The 21,179-nt window shown below is 38.4% G+C and overlaps 1 protein-coding gene across 2 annotated transcripts in view; it reads left to right on the forward strand.

Annotated features, from left to right (window-relative positions):
- Positions 1-21,179, forward strand: part of COL11A1 (collagen type XI alpha 1 chain) — a 240,885-nt gene that overhangs the window by 187,090 nt on the left and 32,616 nt on the right. For both annotated transcript variants that reach the window (XM_034778961.1, XM_034778960.1), the window contains exons 50-54: positions 10,374-10,427; positions 11,011-11,118; positions 11,322-11,375; positions 11,670-11,723; positions 15,859-15,912. In XM_034778961.1, coding sequence (XP_034634852.1) covers positions 10,374-10,427; positions 11,011-11,118; positions 11,322-11,375; positions 11,670-11,723; positions 15,859-15,912 — 324 coding nt within the window. The remainder of the gene's footprint in view (positions 1-10,373; positions 10,428-11,010; positions 11,119-11,321; positions 11,376-11,669; positions 11,724-15,858; positions 15,913-21,179) is intronic.

A 21,179-nucleotide genomic window follows, 5' to 3' on the forward strand; every position in this document is an offset into this window, starting at 1 on the left:
TTTTCATGTGTTTATGGTTGCTTTACATGATAATATTTCACCGGTCCTGTTTATGTAACACTTTAAAAATCAGCAAAAGGGTTATATAAATAAAATTTATTATGAAACAAAAGGCAAAAAACTATTATGTACATAGTTAGTCCTATTCAGTGTCTACTCGGCGTTTCTTGGCTTGTCTCTTGTATTCATTAAATGGAGCATCTCTTGTCACTGTCCAGCAATAGTCTGAAAGCATTGATGGGCTCCATTTGCCCTGATAGCGTTTCTCTATTGTTGCAATGTCCTGGTGAAATCGCTTGCCGTGCTCATCGCTCACTGCTCCGCAGTTCGGTGGAAAAAAATCTAGATGAGAGTGCAAAAAATGTATTTTTAGTGACACGTTGCAACCAAGGCTTTTGTATGCCTTGAGGAGGTTTTCCACCAACAACCTGTAGTTGTCTGCCTTGTTGTTTCCGAGAAAATTTATTGCCACTAACTAGAAGGCTTTCCATGCCGTCTTTTCCTTGCCACACAGTGCATGGTCAAATGCATCATCTCGAACAAGTTCACGAATCTGAGGACCAACAAAGACACCTTCCTTTATCTTAGCTTCACTTAACCTTGGAAATTTTCCAAGGAGGTACTTGAAAGCCGCTTGTGTTTTGTCAATGGCCTTGACAAAGTTCTTTATCAGACCCAGCTTGATGTGTAAGGGTGGTAACAAAATCTTCCTTGATTCAACAAGTGGTGGATGCTGAACACTTTTCCTCCCAGGCTCCAATGACTGTTAGAGTGGCCAATCTTTCTTGATGTAGTGGGAATCTCATGCATGACTATCCCATTTGCAGAGAAAACAGCAGTACTTTGTGTATCCAGTCTGCAGACCAAGCAAGAGAGCAACAGCCTTCAAATCACCACAAAGCTGCCACTGATGTTGGTCATAACTTTTGAGGTGCATAAACTGTTTCATGTTGTCATAGGTTTCCTTCATATGGACTGCATGACCAACTGGAATTGATGGCAAAACATTGCCATTATGCAGTAAAACAGTTTTAAAACTCATCTTGGATGAATCAATGAACAGTCTCCACTCATCTGGATCGTGAACGATGTTGAGGGCTGCCATCACACCATCGATGTTCTTGCAAGCTGCAAGATCACCTTCCATGAAGAAGAATGGGACAAGATCCCTTTGATGGTCACAGAACATGGAAACCCTAACATCACCTGCCAGGAGATTCCACTGCTGTAGTCTGGAGCCCAACAGCTGTGCCTTACTCTTGGCTAGTTCCAAATCCCTGACAAGGTCATTCAGTTCACCTTGTATTATGAGGTGTGGTTCAAAGGAGGAGGATGGGAGAAAATGTGGGTCCTGTGACATTAATGGTTCAGGACCAGAAGTTTCATCCTCTTCCTCATCTGACTCAAGTGAGAATGATTCTGGTGCATCAGGAACCGGCAGTCCTTCTCCGTGGGGTACTGGGCATATAGCTGATGGAATGTTTGGATAATGCACAGTCCACTTTTTCTTCTTTGACACATCTTTCCCAACTGGAGGCACCATGCAGAAGTAACAATTGCTGGTATGATCTGTTGGCTCTCTCCAAATCATTGGCACTGCAAAAGGCATAGATTTCCTTTTCCTGTTCAACCACTGGCGAAGATTTGTTGCACAAGTGTTGCAGCATATGTGTGGGGCCACCTCTTGTCCTGATCTCCAATTTTGCCCCCAAAATAAAGGTGATAGGCTTTCTTAACCATAGTGGTTATACTGCGCTTTTGTGATGCAAAAGTCACTTCACCACAATCATAGCAGAAGTTATCTGCACTGTTCACACAAGTACGAGGCATCTCTGCTCACTTTGGCTAAACAGAAATGTGTCCCTTTGCAAAATCAAACACTGACAAATAAGAGAGCACGACACTGTATGATTTCTACAGCTGATCTAGGGCAATTTGTTCAGCAGAGTGATGTAAGCTTCGTTATGATTACATCATCCATGACTTCTAGGAATAACATGATGCAATTCATATAATGCATGATGCAATACCAGCTTCAGATTGCATCATTCATTGTTTTGCCTAAAAAGCAAGTACTATCCAAACCCAATCATAGATTTATTCATAGATCCAGTCAAAGATGTATTTTAGTCATTTCTGGTTTAAATTGAGATCCCTTCCCTCTATAACTCACTTATCCTCCGCCATTCCCAAGTCAAGGGTCGTATATACTGACCCAATAGCGTATCTTGAAAACTAGAGCCAATCAACAATTTTAAGCATCATTTTCGTTCTCAGTGATCCAGAATTAGTGAAGTTTGACTACATTTATTTCAGAAGCATTTTGGCTGTAGAGCAATGTAATTAATCACTTCTTGCTTTTAGATCAGGGTTATTTGGACCTTTTCATCATGCTGGACATCTCAGCAAGACTGACCACAAGCTGTTGCTTCAGCAGCTAAGGAAGACTGATTAGGTGTTCTGAATTGCCCCTCTGTTTTGAAAAGATAGAGGCCAACTATCTATCACCTTCAAAGGATGTGTAATACAGGATCTAAACCATCTTGCTCACAGTTTTCACAGTGTACAATGAGATCGGTCATCAAGGTAATTTCTAAGTTATATTTCCCAATGCTTTGCCCAATCCAATTTTAAATTAAAATAAGTGATGGGACTACCATCACTTTTCTTAAGAGAGTCTTCATTCCATTACTCTTAGTTATAAGCCTTTTTCACCCTCTACGTATTTTTCTCCCTTCTTTATGTTTATACCTTTCAAACACATAGAAGACTATAATATCCCTACATAAATATTGTTTGACCAAGCTTGTAACTAGTTAATCTTTCCTTACTCCTAGTTTCCTCCATTTAATTAATACTTTTGGTTTTCCTTCTCTGAATTCCCTCCCATGTGTTGACATATTTTTGGTACGGAGGGCCCAGAAATGAATGTCTAGATTCACTATCGTTAAAGACCTGACATCATGTATAGAGAGATTATTACCACCTTGGTCCATAATGTCATGTCTCTGTACCCAGTACCTAACTGAAAATTGCACTGTTAAGAAGTATATCCAAGTTAGTTTCTTCCATTCCTAGAGCTGTTAAGTTTTCCTTTGTGTACCATAGGAATCCCTTTCTTCCATGTTTATCTGTATTTGTCATCACACAGATGACTAGGGAGCTGAAATCTTCTCATCCAGCACCCTTCACTTCTAAGCATCTTAATTGTCCATATATTTTTCATTTTCATTGTCTTCTGGTCTTGTGGGCCCCAACTGTAGTTGCTACTTGTAAAAAAAAAATTTAAAAAATCCTTGGGTATAATTGTGGCCTCCTTGAAGTCAATGGGAATTTTGCCACTGGTTTCAATGAAGCAAGGATTTCACCCTTTATATTTTTACCTAAAGTATATCCTCATGACCAAATTATATCCCAGTTATTTTGTAAAAATTGTGACATATTGCCACCCTTGCTCCTTTTCTTCCCTTTCTGATTCTTCTATATGGTTTTGAGCCCCCATTTACATTCACGTGTGAGAATTATCCCACTAGGTTTAATTCAAGAACATGAATTCACACTCTGCATTACAGGGTATCATTTTCATTTCTTATTTCCCATATTCTCTGCATTCATATACAGATGCTTTCGAGCACATTATTTTGCTAGGTTTTTTTTATTTCTTCTAATTACTTGTCTTCTGCTTTACTATTTCCAAGCTTTAAATACATGCCAGGTTTCTCAGTGAAGACACATTCCTTCTTCATTTAAATTCCACATAATACACTCAACCAGTTTTTTTGAAATCATAGAGAATTGTTCTGTCAAAAGGAGTCTGTGCTGTGTGAATCATTAACACTCAGACGTTGTTCGAGCAACGGTAGGGTTGTTCACCCTACAAAACTAAGCATGTCTTTTCCCTTTCTTCTTTATATTTTCTTTCAATGGTGTTTAATGCATAAGCATGCTTTGGCCTTACGGTCCCCTTCAGGGTAGGCTCATCATGCTAGATAATATGAGCCACAGTTCTTTGTAAAGTGTGGAAGAACGTTTTGGCATCCTCCCTGTTACTATTGAGGAGGGAAGCACAGCATTTGATCACATTAGTATTTGCGTGACTGGACTAGAAGGAGATATTCAGTCGTTAATACTAGTGTTTCAAAGGCCCCTTTATCTGCTAGCAAACTATAAACAATTTTTATCATATTTAATGTGATGTGTTTTTAACCAGCCTGTTGATTCCTCCACTATACACACAAAATATAGGCCTAACTGATCAAAGGCATCTTCAGTACAAATGTGCATTTAATGTTGCATTATTAATGCTGGTAGGCTCCCTGGAATGGTGAGATTCTCCATTACGCTCAAGCATAACCACTTAAAAACAAACTTCTCCCCAAAGTATACTCTTTGTGCAGCTTATAATTAGAAAAGGTATTAGAACAAAACCTACCAGCATAGTTTGAACTGGTAAGGTGAGGCTGTATGCCAAAGTAATTAGGGCGAAAAGCATGATAAACTGCATGTAAGATACACATGCAGCTTGTTGCCCATATACTTAATTGGAAAGTGTAATGCCCTAGGTTCAGAAGTAGTCTTATAAATCCATTCTGTTCTGTAATATGACACTAGGGCCTGATTTTCAGAGTTGCGAAACAGCTACCACCTCTCACTGATTCCAGTTGGAGTTGGAAATGCTCAGCACTTCTGGAAATTTGTCCTTAACTGTTTGCCAGGCTCCAAATTAAATTTACAGTAGAATCTCAGAGTTAGGAACCCCTCAGGAATGAAGATTGTTCGTAGCTCTGAAATGTTCATAACTTGGAACAAAACGTTACGGTTGTTCTTTCAAAAGTTTACAACTGAACATTGACTTAATACAGCTTTGTAACTTTACTATGCAGAAGAAAAATTCTGCTTTTAACCATCTTAATCTAAATGAAACAAGCACAGAAACAGTTTTCTTACTTTGTCACTTTTTTTTTTAACTTTCCCTTTATTTATTTTAGTAGTTTACGTTTAACATAGTACTGTACTGTTTTTTGTTTGTTTGGTTGGTTGTTTTTTTTTGTCTCTGCTGCTGCCTGATTGTGTACTTTCAGTTCCAACTGAGGTCTGTGGTTGACTGGTGTCAAGGCTGCTTTCCCACTTTGAATTTTAGGTTACAAATGTGGGGGCGGGCATGAAAACTTCTAAGCTTAACTACCAGCTTAGATCTGGTCTGCTGCCACCACTCCCAAAGCTAATTCCCTTCCCTGGGTAGCCTTGAGAGACTCTTCACCAATTCCCTGGTGAATACAGATCCAAACCCCTTGGATCTTAAAACAAGGAGAAATTAACCATCCCCCCCTCCTTCCTCCCACCAACTCCTGGTGGATCAAGATCCAACCCTCTTGGATCTAAAAACAAGGAAAAATCAATCAGGTTCTTAAAAAGGCTTTTAATTAAAGAAAAAGGTAAAAATCATCTCTGTAAAATCAGGATGGAAAATAACTTTACAGGGTAATCAATCTTAAAGAGCTCAGAGGACCCCCCTCTAGCCTTAGGTTCAAAGTATAGCAAACAGAGATAAACACTCTAGCAAAAGGTACATTTACAAGTTGAGAAAACAAAGATAAACTAACACGCCTTGCCTGGCTGTTTACTTACAAGTTTGAAATATGAGAGACTTCTTCAGAAAGATTTGGAGAACCTGGATTGATGTCTGGTCCCTCTCAGTCCCAAGAGCGAACAACTTCCCAAAACAAAGAGCACAAACAAAAGCCTTCTCCCCACCAAGATTTTAAAGTATCTTGTCCCCTTATTGGTCTTTTGGGTCAGGTGTCAGCCAGGTTACCTGAGCTTCTTAACCCTTTACAGGGAAAAGGATTTTGGAGTCTCTGGCCAGGAGGGATTTTATAGTACTGTACACAGGAGAGCTGTTACCCTTCCCTTTATAGTTATGACAACTGGTCAGTTCGTAACTCTGGTGTTCATAAATCTGAGGTTCTACTGTACTCTTTAAAAAGTAGATTTTTTTAATGTCATCCTGAACTTGGAAAATCTCTGGGTTTGCTAGCACAAAAATAAAACAGAAATAAATACAAATAAACCCCAAACTTCTCTTCTAGATGGCCGAACAAAAATAAACACAGGGTGCTAGTGGAAGTTTGTTTGTGGTCATGGGTGTCATTAGTAAATACTCTGTTATGTACAGCTTTCAGCAGCTGTAAAGTGTAATGTAAATATTATGTATTATTATTTAATACAATACAAATTAGGGTGACCAGATGTCCTGTTTTTAAAGGAACAGTCCCATTTTTGGGGACTTTTTCTTATATAGGCGCCTATTACTCCCAATCTCCTGTCCCATTTTTTCACAATTGCTATCTGGTCACCCTAGTACAAACATAATATAATAAAAGGATGTGTATGCGCTGAATTTTGTGCCATCTCTCTATTAATTATGCCTTTTCATAATGTGTGGAGCAGGCTGAATCTGTCAATAGCAGAGGTGACACGTGGGATGGTACATGGGGTCATGTGCCCCCTCCCTAGCCCCCGATTTTCATCTTCCATTTAGCACAGAGGTTTTCAAAATGGCACACCCCACAGTTTAAAACCATTACCTGGCTCCTGCCAGGAGCAAGCAGGTGGGAGCTGCCTGGCCTGCTCAGGCCTCTGGCTCTCTGTGCTGTGGGAGCTGGTGTGCTGGCTGGCTGCCCAGCAGCCCTCTCTGTCCTGCTCCCTAAGCCAGGTCATCTGTCCTGCTCCCTAAGCCAGGCCGCCTGTGCATGGCCAGGAGCTCCCCTGGGAGGACAGGTGGCACAGCTCCGAGCTGCACCCTGATGTGCTCTTGCCTCTCCCCCAAAGGAGCCCAGCACTGGCCAGCAGAGCACGGCTGCCATAAGATGCTCCCTGAGTTGCTCGCTCACTGGTGCTCCTGGATCTGCTGCTGCTCCTCAGCCCAGAGGCGATGCATGGGGCAGTCACGTGCCGCCCAGAACCTTTAAATTGTGCCCTCCTCACTATCAAGAGTTAAGCATTGTCTCTGGTGAACGGTGAAAAATTACATGTGTCCATGAACCGAAGAAAAGCTGAAATAATTAATTTTATGCCTGTTATTCCTTCTCAGAATCCTATTATTTGGAGTTCTTTTAAGAATGCTAAAACAAATCATTACGCTTTGCTATATGAAGTCAATTGAGCTCTGGCCATTTACACCAGCATAGGATCTGGCCCTTAATTAATAATTTTGCATGATTTACTGATCTCTCCACACACGATAAAATTTCTTCCTGGAATTAGAACAATTTGGTTCCCATAGGATCAAATTCACCCCTCAGGCTGAGGGTCAGCACCGAACCTGTGTATCGCTTAAGCCCATGTAATTCAGAGCTGATAAATGTAACCTCTTTTAGACGCTCTGAAAATCTCTGGAGCTGATCTCACTTCTGTCTTCATAATAACCTTTTCATACGTGGACATTTCTTTGTGAGGAAGACAGAGAAACAGAATGGTGATTAAAACCCCTGCACACTGACTGTCATTCAGAGTTGGTGTTTCAATGTTTTCACACCCTTACAAAACCAATTGCACTATTCCGTAGCATAACCAGAAGGTGGCACCATTCTATCCACTATCTTTTTGCTATTCCATATTTTCTAGAATTATTTTACTTAAAATTAGGACCTTTAGTTTAATACAAATTACTCTCCATGAATAATGAAAGTAACATTTCAGATTTAAACACATCTATGGTACTATATCACTCTTTGTAGCTTAGGAACAACTGCCAATGTCCTTACTGAGATCTTGTTAAGAAAAGCTTTCAGTGACATCTCTCAGGTTTTGCCTGAGTAAGATCTGATTAAGGCCCTGCAGTACTTAGAGACAGAATAGATCTCAAGAAAAGGAGACAGTTCCCATGTGGAGGATGAATCAGATATTCATTTGATATCACCCTTGAGCTCGGCCAAAAAGCAAAAAAGAAATGTTTTAATTAACAAATTATAGTGTATTGATTATTCATCTATTTAACATCTGTGATATGAATATGCTCTCTAAATATATATCTAGGGGCAGATAGGGCCATCTTGCTCCACATAAGCACCGTCTAAACTCGATAAAAAAAAGCTGTGTGAAACAAATATGAACGTTCACACCAATTTATGTTTTGCAGCATGAGATCCACTATAGACAAAATACAGAGGCTGAATTTCATACTGCAAAACATTAGATAGTGGAAAGGTCATATTTATTTCAGGGATCTGTTTATGAGTTTATATATAGTCCTTACGTGAGGCCAGATTGTAGCTGGCACTTACACAGATGCCCCGAGAGGGGACTCACAAGAAGCTTTCTTACCCTACTTATGGGCCAACCACAACCGAGAGTGCCTGAGAGTGCAGCACTTGTGTTCTTCATGTGTCCCTGAACATACCTCAAAGAGGACAGGGAAGGCACCTAGTCCCTTCCCTTCCTCCCGCTTCATAGATTGGATTAAAAGCTCATTGAGGGAAGCAGAAGAAGAGCAAACTGTATTGTAATTACACACTGGGAAACTCAGTGAGGAACTGTGCTGCATCAGGAGCTTGACAGGCACAACTGGGTCCTTGATCATTGTCCTTATGCAACTCACTAAATGAGACCTCGATCCTACAGTATGATCCATGTAGGGAGTCCCTTACATCTGGAAGTCTTATTGAAGTTAATGGTCTCCACGTGGCACAAATATTGCCATATGGGTGAATCAGGCTTCAGGCTGTTAAATATTGTTAAAAGTTGTTATAGAGGCTCATATTTTGGCCTTTTAAACATTTTGTATATATTTATCAATTTTTCACTTGTCTGAATAACTCAAGAAAAAGCTGATCTACTTGCTAGCTCAGAGACTTGTTCAAATTCTCCCTAGTGGCATAAATCTAACCTTACAGATGTAGGCATGTACAGAGAAACACTAATAATGATGGTGTAAGATCTCTGTAGAGAACAAGACAGTGAAGATTGTGAAATTCCATAGAAAACAAATTTTAAAGCAAGCCCATTAAACTGAACAATTCACAGAATTTTATTTTTAAAATAGTATAAATATTGTATTGCAGAAGCCTATTTAATCCTAAGTACCTAAGAAAGATCATTACTACAAATAAAACAATAAGATTTTAGACTGTTGCAAAATTTAAGTAACAAGCATAATAAAACACTACAATTTCTAAAGCCAGATTCACCAAGGGCATTTTAAACTTGTTTCTGAGGAGCTGAAGATGATCTAATTGGCTCTAATAGTGAACAGAATAATATAATCTTTCTCCTGTAGGGCACGGTACTGCACATAGTTGTTTTAAAGAAGGTATTTTAGCTTTAGTATTAATTTTGCTACTGGAGAAAATTGAGAACTTTTCTAGTTTTATTTTTTTTAATTTCTGAGCAGACAAATGTCAGTAATTTCACACCCTGACAGTTAAATTAAGAAATCTTTTAAGTAAAAATATGCATTTCTTTCTTGAGTTCTTGCCAACAGTTAGAAAATAGGTTCTGTTATACATTCAGAGAGTTGTATATTTGGGGCATTATTAACAGAACATTTTAGTAACAAGCTACTTTTCTATGAAGTTTATTTAACAGTCCACTGAACTAGAAAATAATCACTCATAACTACACTTTAAAAGGAGTGGCTGAAAAGACAGACCTGACATGTACAGTACTGTGCATTGGTTCAAAAAGAGGATAAATTAACTTAAATGTTCACTTAATACAGTGCAATCTTTTACTTTGAGCAGATTGTTTGTATATGGTGTTCTCTTAGAAGCCATCTGGCTTACTTAACAATTCCCATTACTGATAAAACACTGAGTGCCTTTGTGGCCTCTGGTGAAAGTTTTATTAGGTGTTTATTATTTTATTCTTTTTGTTATTTATTATAGTACTAACACTAGTGCTAATGTCTAAAATCATTTGAAATTCATGTTCAGTTAGTATTTGCTAATTTTTAAGGATTTGCTTCCAGAAACATAGCTCCCAGGAAGAAAGGTGCAGATGACCAATATATGTGTTTGACTTTTCTCTGATTAGGAAAAAAAGGACAAAAAAGGAGACAGTTAATGGGGAGATTTTTAAAAGGGACATAGGGAAGTTTAGTTTCCAGCTCCCATTGAAAGTTGAGTTTGTGCCTTTGATAATCTCTGTCTAAATAGTTAACACCCCGATTCTGCAAAAACACATGTGAGTAAGTCCATGTACCTGCATGCAGTAGGACTACTTACATGGGTAAAGTTACTCACATGCATAACTGTTGGCAGGTTCTGAGAGCCTAGTTTTCAAACTATAAGAAAAGTCATAATAATACAGGTAAATACAGGGGAGTATTACCAGTAATGACAGTACGACATTAATTTGCATTCATTTTTTTATAGGGTGAGCCTGGGGAAGCTGGTAACCCTGGACCTCCTGGAGAATCTGGCACAGGCGTGAGTACTGTTTGTTTGTTTTAATTACTGTTATTCTAGTACAATAAATTACCTACTTAAAACTTCCTTTAAAGGAATTGCAGGTTCTGTGTAATCAGATTCTTTATGCAGCTGGAGTCTCAGATGCTTTCTTCATATTTTCTTCATGTCTGTGAAATGCAAATTGCTTTCAGCTATAGCCCACATCTTGTATAATAACAACTGGAAGACAAAAGGAATCTTAGAATTGTGTGAGATAACATTTATTTTACAATCAAGTTTATGTATTTCATCAATACGTTTCTTCCAGATAGATTTGTCTCTCTTTGTTAGTGGAAAAGTTCATTCCAAACTAGAGATGGGCCTGAGCATCAATATCTTCATGCTGATGAGGATCTGAAACTGTCCTGAGATCTGTGGGTGTTCCAATCTGGGGGTTGATTTGGGTCCCATTTCTATACCAAAGACAAGCCTTTATAATAAAATTTCACACTTAACATCTCAGAGCATCTTTTTTCTCTCTCATTAACTTATAGATCTTCCTTCTCTTACATATTCTGGGTGTAGTAGTTCCAGAAAGCTAACATTTTTATGTTGTTTACAGGGACCAAAAGGTGAAAGGGGAGAAAAAGGTGAGGCTGGTCCACCTGGAGCTGCTGGACCTCCAGGTGCCAAAGGACCTCCAGGTGATGATGGGCCTAAGGGTAATCCAGTAAGTGAGCCTACTAATTTAAAAATAAGGGCATTATTGCACCAAACAGCGCATCGTTTTATTTAACACTTTTATAGGATTGTATATGCATTTCTGGAGTTTATACAATTGTGCTTTTCTAACTGAAATACTTTGTATGTAATGACTTTTAACATACTTCTTGTTGTATGACTTCAGCCTTGCTTTCTTTCCCATTTGTCTAGGGCCCTGTTGGTTTCCCCGGAGATCCTGGTCCCCCTGGTGAACCTGGCCCTGCTGTAAGTATTCTTACAAACTAGATTTAGGGCCTAATCTTGGTTCCCACTGAAGTCAAAAGTAAAACTCTCCTTAACTTCAATGGGAAAGAGATCTGCCCTTGGAGAGGTATTTTTCTAGCTGCTTTTGGTTTCAGAATCTTAAAATTAATTCATTTTACCAAAACTTTATAGTAAGTTTTCAAGAAAATGTCCTAATGAAAAACAACATACATTATGGGTGAGACCATAAATCAGACTATTTTTCAAAATTCAACTGATTTAAATTTTGTGTCTCTCTCCCTGGGATTTCTTTAGGGTCAAGATGGTACTGGTGGGGAGAAAGGAGAAGATGGTGATCCTGGTCAACCTGTAAGTAAGCCGTCTCTAATATTTTTATTTTATTTGTGCTCTGTATTCCTCCATGCTAAGAAAGCAGCTTCTGCTAAATAAGTAGAAAAGGTCAGCTTTCTATAAATGCAGATATTTTCAAAAATATTTTCTAAATAAATTCTCTTTTATAGTTCACTGTATATTGTAAATTAATTTCCACACAGAACCCAAATCATAGTAGGTCTTTGTGTAGGATTGTGCTGCCCATTTTTTTCAAATGTGGACACATTTTTTGTGGTAACATATGAAGCAATAAAAATGGAGTCATTTATAGTCTGAGAGGGAATAATAGCTATATAACTTCCCTCAGTTTGTGTGCTGAATGAGCACAAGTCTTAAAATCTAAGGTGGATAACATTGCGGTAGCTAAGTGCCATCAGGACTCTGAGCCTTCTACGCAAATAAGTTATTGTGTGATGGATGTGCATATATTAAACTTCATTAATTTAACCTTGTGATGCAAGAGGCTAGAATTTCCGATTTAGAAAGCCTTATTTCCAGCACCAAAAGGGTCTGAGAGGGAAATCCATGCTATAGTTCATCACAGCATGGAGAAAGGGAGATTTTTAATTAGAAGGAAGAAATGGATGGAGCTAGGTTGTGCGCTGGCAGGGGGAAGGGATATTTGTAAGCTTCAGAAAATTTGCATCTATATTTCTGACTCAAGAGACTAAGCAAGTACTTTTAAAAATGTTAGTTCTTCATGCCAAATAGCTTATCAAACTGTTCAGTCCTACAATGTTATCCAATAGGTCTCATGGCATTCCCATTTGGTGAATCTATTTAGCTATCAGTACATGAGAGATTTATACACATAAATGCCATTTATGTGGCAGTTATCTCATTATTGCTAATGGGAACCTAATAGAAGCATTCAGCATACTAAGCTAAGTGGAGTAACAGAAAAAGAGGCGGATGGGGGAAATTCCTATTGAACATTGTTGCTCAATGTTTTTTCCAGACTTGTTACATTTGTACTGATGAATTAGTCTGAAAATATATTTTCAAAAAATCTCTAGGTTAACATTTATGAGGGTAGTAACCATCTACTTAGAGAGGTTATAAATTGAACCAGAAGAGCTCAATACATTATTTGCCTCAATCTTCACTACAGTTGATATGAGGAAGGTTCCCACACTGGAGTAATTCTTTTAAAGTGCCAAATCTGAGAAACTGTCCCAGATTGAGGTGTCAATTTGGACAAATTGATAAATTAAACAATAATAAGTTACCAGGACCAGATGCTATTCACCCAAGAGTTCTGAAGAACTCAGACATGAAATCTTAGAACTACCAACTGTGGTATGTAACCTATCATTTAAATCAGCTTCTGTACCAGATGACTGGAGGATAGCATTTTTTAAAAAGACCCCAGAGTCAATCCTGGCAATTACAGGCGGGTAAGCCTAACTTCAGTATGAGGCAAAGTGGTTGAAACTATAGTAGAGAACAGAATTTTCAGACATATAGATGAATACAGTTTGTTGAGAAAGAGTCAACATGGTTTTTGTAAAGGGAAATCATGCTTCACCTATCCATTAGAATTCTTTGAGAGGATCAACAACCATGTGGACAAGGGTAAGCCTCTAGAAAAAGAGGTAAACAGTGAGTGGCAAAATTTGCGGATGATACAACATTACTCAAGATAGTTAAGTCCAAAGCAGACTGTGAAGAGTTACAAAGGGATCTCACAAAACTGAGTGACCAGGCAACAAAATGGCAGATAAAATTCAATGTTGATAAATTAAAAGTAATGCACATTGGAAAACTTCATTCCAAATATATATACAAAATGATGGGGTCTAAATTAGATGTTACCACTCAAGAAAGAGATCTTGGAGTCATTGTGGATAGTTCTCTGAAAACATCCACTCAGTATACAGCTGCACTCAAAAAAGCTAACAGAGTGTTAGGAGCCATTAGGAAAGGGAAAGATAAGAAGACAGCAAATATTATAATACCACTATATATATCCATGGTATACCCACACCTTGAATACTGCATGCAGTCTTGGTCACCCCATCTCAAAAAAGATATATTAGAATTGGAAAAGGTACAGAGAAAGGCAACAAAAATATTAGGGGTATGGAACAGCTTCCATAGAGAGAGATTAAAAAGACTGGGACTTTTCAGCTTGCAAAAAAGATGACTAAGTGGGAATATGATAGAGGTCTATAAAATCATGAATGGTGTGAAAAAGTAAGTGTTATTTACTCCTTCACTTAACACAAGAACTAGGGGTCACCAAATGAAATTAATAGGCCGCAGGTTTAAAACAAACAAAAGGAAGTACTTCATCACATAACGCACAGTCAACCTGTGGAACTTATTGCCAGAACATGTTGTAAAGACCAAAATTATAACAGGGTTCAAAAAAGAATTAGATAAATTCATGAAGGACATGTTCAACAATGGTTATTAGTCGCAATAGTCATGGATGCAACCCCATGCTCTGTGTGTCCCTAGTCTCTGACTGACAGAAGCTGGGAGTGGACAACAGGAGATGACTCACTCAATGACTGCCTGTTCTGTTCATTGCTTCTAAAGCACCTGGCATTGGCCACTGTCAGAAGACAGTATACTGAACTAGACAGACCATTGATCTGACCCAGTATGGCCATTCTTAAAGTAAACTTTTTTTTTTTTTAGTGGCAGTGATCTTTATAACTCATAGAACCAACTAACCTGAAGTTGAAAGAGTTAAATACCACTTTTATGAGCATCAAATTTATCACAGTTTGTCATGCAATCTGCATGCAGATTTTGAGTAGATAATAGATAAGACTGTGATCCTGCATCATTAAAGTCAATAGGAGCTTTGCCAATGACTTCAGTGAACATAGGATCAAGCCTTACATGAGGTCATGTATCTGAACAAAAAAGTAGACTTGATTTCTCAGAAAGTTTTCTTCCCTTAGTGATGCAGGTTTCTTTTAAAATAAACATTCATGTTGCTGTGTGTCTTGGCCATGAGTTCCAAGAGATCCTAAGGGAGTTAGGTGCTGAATATCAATTGAATTTGGGTAACTAAGTCCTTTTTAAATTCCAAGCTTGGGCTACAATCTAACTTCCACGGGAGTCCTTCTATTGTCTTCAATTAGATCAGGACCCTACAGATTAAAATAACTGGTTTGTTTTTTACTGAAAATTCCCATGAGGGCTTACATCCTCTTTCAGGAAAGACACTCATCTATTAATCCCATCACTGTAGTTTCTAGACATAGACATAGCTCAGTGTTTAGAATCAAGCCCAGTGTTTTTTTTTTTAATGTTACCTTATTTCCTATATTATTTAATTAGAGGCTTCCTACATGTGTGTTGTTTGTTTATTTTTTTGTGGTAAAGATTTGTTCTGATCAACACTATATGATTTATAGATTTTTTTAAAAAAACTAAGTGCCAAGACAAAAAAAAAAAAAGTAATGTAGTATTACATCTCTTTGGCAGATGCATATTAATTTATTGAACTAGATTTGGCCCTGGTTATAATTCTAGTGATTTCAGTGGAATTACATCAGTGATTAAATGAATCCTTCATTTTTAACAATTCATTTTATACAAAGTATTACATACCATGAAATGCTTGCTTTTATATAAAAAGCAATAAAAGTAGTTGAATTATAATGAAAGTGAATATGAAATTAACATCAGTGGTGCCTAGTTCAGTAACAACCTGATCTGCTTCATCACTGTAGAAACCTGTACATGGGTGAAGACAATCGAAGCACATAACCTCATTTTTAGTTGAATCAGACAGTAGGCTAACATATTATGCTATTATATTCTTTGTCAGCCACCTTTTGGCTTGGGATGATTTGCTGTTGCTAAAGGAGCAAAAAAAACAGTACAATTTTGTCTTGTTCAGTAACATGAGCTGGTAACACTCTAAACAGGACCCTGATCCAGAAAAGAGCTTTGCGGAGAAAGGAAGTGTCATTTTTACACACTTGTCTGATCTTAACCTACTGTCAAGGCACTTTAAGATTGTCCAATGAAAGGCGCTGTAGTATTGCAACATATATTGGTTGTTTTTAAGAAAGTCAATAACCTTTGCTCTTTAATGACATTCATCATGTTTCCATGAAATAGTAATTTGGGTTGTTTACAATTACAGGGTCCACCAGGTCCTTCAGGGGAAGCTGGCCCACCTGGTCCTCCTGGGAAGAGAGTAAGTCTTCTCTCTTTGTCTATGTACATTTCTCTGGTCAGGACATTGTGTCTTAATCAGTCCATAACAGGATTTCAGGCACTTGTTACCAAAGTTATTGCTATTTTATATTTTGTTTCTAGCTTTTAAAAGTGTGGGTCTTTTCACTGTTCAACAGCAGAAATATGAAAAGATGATCAGGTGAGAAAGTAAAGAAAAGCAGGTGCTGAAAAAGACGTTATATCTGGCTTGATTGCAGGCCAGTGCCTCACAGCCACATCGGGGGTAGAAAAGCATATCACCTTCCCAAAATTCAGGAGGCCCAGTGCCTCCTGGAGCATGCTGGTACAAAGACAAGAGGAGCAAAACCATTGCTACAGCCCATAATAGTTTGTAGCCTGTCCACAGATGGAAAGCTTGAATGTCCAATGTAGATAGGGGGAGAAATGGGGCAAGGGCGCTGCCCCCTCTCCGTGAATATTAGCAGGGAGCAGTCCTTGCACTTGAGAGAGTGCAGGGGCTGCAGTTGTGGGAAGTCTATATGCTGAGGGGAAGAAGGGGAAACACCTTACAGCTATCCCCCTCCATGGGTCATCACAGTCTGGCCAGAAAGGGCCCAGCAGCCAGCATAGTGTTTGTGTAACATCTTTCTGAGAGCTAAGAGGAGTTTCTGTATTCAGCACAGCAAACTATTATGTTTTTAGTTCTTGATGTAATATTAACTTCTTTTCTTTCAACTCTGGTATATTCTGCTGCAATTCTGAGAAGATAGTTTACATCTTCCAAAAATATGATTGTCTGAATGCTCATAAGCTAAAGGCAAAACTCTCCAGAAAGAACAAATGGGAATCTGAAAGGTTCCCCTACTGCTGCTGAGATTGCTGCATGGTATAGGGATTACTAAAATGAGGATCGTTTAATATCTTTTCTTTTTCTTGACTGTTAACACACTTTCATGAATTCACACATTTTTGAATGCCCCTGGAACATTAGGGACCTTACAGCAGCGGTGTAAGTGAGAGCAGCACCCAGCTGTTTTAGTTCATGCTGGGGCTGGCCAAATTCCAAGAACCCCTTTTTGCCAACACTGAGCAGAACATAGACACAAGGGACAGTCAAGCTCATATATCCTTATCTCAGAATGGCCTTATTTCCATCTCCCAAATGCGTTACTTCCTGAGAAAGTAAGAAACAGCTTTCAGAGGTAGCATTTTCCCCCCCTGCAGTAGAAGTGAGAATCAGTACAGTTTCAGATGAATCAGTTTTAAAACACAAATGTCAATGAATTCAGCTAGTTTCTCAATGCTTAATCAATATTGTTTACTACTTTTGTGACAAAATAGTTCACCCACTTTATATTGTATAGTGGGACTGTCACAGGGCTCCTCTATCACTCAGCAGTGTACCACACTGCCTGCCCAGTTCATGTGACCTCACAGTCACAAACACACATCAGGTTCTTCCCTTTTCACCAGGTATGTATTTATTTTTTCCTTATAAACTATAACAGCATAATACAGACTTACAGCAAGAGGAAGATTCTACACAGCCTTCCCGCCTCAATCCACACTCACCCTCTGAGCTCCCCTCTGCTTCCTGTTCCCTCTCCCCCTTGTATCCTCCCAATTGCCCTATGAACCCAGCAATTGCCACCCAAGTGTCAGTAATCTCCAAAGGAAATTGATTAATTGGCTTCAATTTAGCCTGCACTTTTCCCAGTGCTGCAGCAATCTGAAGGACCAGGGCGCTACAAAGAGTACCCTGTCACAAACACGTATGTATTCTCTTAATCCATTAAAATAATGTTAATCCTTTTTTCCATATTTGAAAATCTGCATTCAAATACACTATTGAATAAGCTCTGCCAGCACACCAATGTAGAGTCACCTATTTGAAGTGGAATATTATGCAGCTGGTATTCTCAGACATACTGCGTAGGAGATCTGTGAATAAAGAAAAATATTGCAGAGGTCAAAAATACCTAAAGGCTGATACTAAAAGGGTAAAACAAGACATCATGCTTCAGGACATCTGCCATCACCTACTGGGGGCAGAAAGAAATTGCACAAATTTGCCAGGTTCATAAGGGTGGGGGAAGTAAGATATGACCTTCCCTCTGAAGTAAGATATTGGACAAGGCGGATCAATAGATTGATCCATTATGGTGCCTCCTACAATGTAATGTGTGTAAATAGCTCCACACTTAGAGTCTGGTGACACCTTAAAGACTAACAGATTTATTTGGGCATAAGCTTTCGTGGGTAAAAACCTCACTTCTTCAGATGCATAGCATTAAGGTGCCACCAGACTCCTTGTTGTTTTTGTAGATACAGACTAACACGGCTACCCCCTGATACTCCACACTTAGAGTTATTGAAGAGATCTTAGATTTTACCATCTGATACAAAATAAGAACTTCAGCAAAGTTTCTGTGCTTTAAAATCCATTTCTGTAACATATGAAGTCATCCTATTATTCCTGGTCTTTGAAGCTTCACAAGCCTTACAAATGCAGCTAATAGAAACCTGTAAATGTTACACTCGCAGAACTGCTGTAGATCTGCCTCAGAAAGCAATTGGATGCAGTTTTTACACTTAAAAAAAGGATGGTATCATTAAACGTAAACTGAAAGCTGTTTAAAAAAATTAGTTAAATTGGTCTATTTAATAGGCTTGAGTGAACTGACATGCTTAATTAGTTTTATCTATTTGCACCACCAATTTACAACACATTTATAATGCTGCAAATGATTATGATAGCATTAAAAATCAGAAGAACTGGAATATGGCTTGATTGAATATTAACAATTAATATGTTTGTTCTACACCAGATTACAACTTCCTGATTTATTACAGTGAAAGGCAATCACTTATTCTCAGCAAAATAAATATACTGTGTGATTGTGTTTAGATAAAAATACAGAGTAAAAACACAAACTTAATCATTCCATTTCTAATTTGTGGCACTGCACAACTCCAATTTAGTGTTCATACAAAGAACAAAATAACTATGTATTACTCTTGCCAGGTAATCACATTCTTGAATTCTCTAGGAAATTACTTTGTAGCAGCAGATTCTAGATTACATGAATGTGTGAAACTTTGCTGGTTATAAAGAATTCTATGCTGTTATACTTGAAAGAGACAATGTAGGACTTGAGGCTTCATATTTTTGTTAGAGAAAAAAATTCAAAATACCGTTTGCTAAACATAATCAGTAATACAGTAGACTCTGCTTCATCAGGAAGTGCTGGCAAACATCCTATTTTCCTGATTAGGAGGCAATGCCATTTCAACTGCTCTCTGGGAAGGTGGAGAGCTGAGACCAGAAGACCGCATATTACTGGAAAACAATGTTCCCTCTAATTTGTTTTTCTTTCTGTGAAATGACAAGCAGTCTAAGCTTCCATTTAATACTTAAGTGTGGTTCCTTCAACTACTCTACATATTCTCATTCTTTATTCATCATTCTCACCCATTATCCTCATTTGGCCTCCCTTTCCCAATATTCCTTTACTCCCCCTTCCTTGATCAATTCCTCCCCACTCAACCACTCATTCACATCTATGCACATTCTTATATGGCTCTATGACAGGTTTATCTCAGCATCTCACTCGTTCTCAGGCTCTCTCCTCTTCTCATTCTTTCTTTCTGCCTCCCGCATCTTCTCCTTTTCCCTTCCAGTCACATTCTTCTATTCACAAATCCCATCCCTGCCTTTCCTCCTCATTTATTTCCCCAAATCACTTCCATCACTGCCCCCAAATCACTTATTACTGCTGCTGCCCCTCCCTCCAAATCAAACACTTTTCAGCAGAAAGAAAACATGTTAATGTAACAGAGAATACAAATGGATGGGTAGGGATTTACCTGAATCTGATTTCTCTGTCCAGTCATGGTAAATCATGCTTATGAGATGACTTTAGGTTTCTCAGTTTGAGAAAAATCTGGATTCTAATATTATCAATCCTAAATTGGTTCCTTAGGAGATGCTCCAGTTAAACAGCTCCCAAATACCCTGGGCAATGACGTATCCAAAAAGATAGGTTTTCCATTGTGTCCTAGAAGACTTCAGCTCCTGATTTCTGGTTGTAGGGAGTTCCAAATTTAGGGCCAGTGGCTGTGAATTTCAGCCTGGGGAATTTCAGCCAGAGGCTCCAGTTTCAACCCCACCCACCGACGACCAGGGTCTGTCGGCATTACACTAGCACACTAAGGCCTTTGATGTTCAGAATCAGCACCATGAACTGGATCTGGAATACAACAGCTAGCCAGTGCAATGTTTGGAGCACCGGAGTGGTGTGCTGTTTCTGAGCAATACATATTAAGAAGTGTGCAGCAACATGATGTGACAGCTGAAGATCCCTAGATTTTTGTGGGCATTGCCAGGAAAAGTGCATTGCACTATTCCAGCTTGGACACAATGAAGGTCTGGTTCACTTTGGTCAAGTCTTCAGCAGAAGAAAATGTGCAGTCTATGGCTGACCAAATAATGGAAGATTCTAAGTGAGTGTCCTAGTTAATATAGTCAAATGCACATTAAAGTTACTTTTCTGACCTCAAGCTGTAGAGATATATATCACTATGCAGTTCTGAACAGCTTCAGGTAGAGTAACTGTTTTTATCAGACAGCAGTGTGTCTTCTGAACTAAATATTACATTTACATTTATTTTCACAATAGCAATATTCTATATTTACTAAGCTAACTAACCACCATTTCATTTTCAAGAACATTTTTGTGGCGGTACACTGATGGCAGTCATCTATATAGTTGGTAAAAATGATTAAATATGTTCTTGAATGCATTAGTTGCTTTTTAATTTATTTAGATCATTATTAATGTGTTATGGGCTCTAATTTTCATAACTGTGCATTTATCAAATCAGATAAATGTATGTTCAGAAATCTTCACACATTTAAATAGTTATTGTGCAAGCAATCATAGTAATTGTGCATGTAAATCTGGCATGAATTTGTGAGCACACTGCTTAGAAAATTAGAGACATCAGCTCTAGCAATGGAAACATTCAGTTGCAGCAACTTCATGGTTTGAATGGACAGATTTTTTGGTTTTCCAAGATTATGCACAACAAGAGAGGAGTGAGGCATGCTATCTACCCTAAAATATCAGTTGATTAGAAAGTCACACCCATTCAATATATTTTTAATAAAGGATTCAATATTGACTTGGTTCTGCTTCTGTTGAATCCAATGATAAAAGTTGTGTGGACTCCAATGACAGCTGATTTAGGACAATGCCGAGTTCTTTTGGAAATCTCATCCAATGA

This window comes from Trachemys scripta, chromosome 8 (genome assembly GCF_013100865.1).
Source record: "Trachemys scripta elegans isolate TJP31775 chromosome 8, CAS_Tse_1.0, whole genome shotgun sequence".
NCBI lineage: Eukaryota > Metazoa > Chordata > Testudines > Emydidae > Trachemys > Trachemys scripta.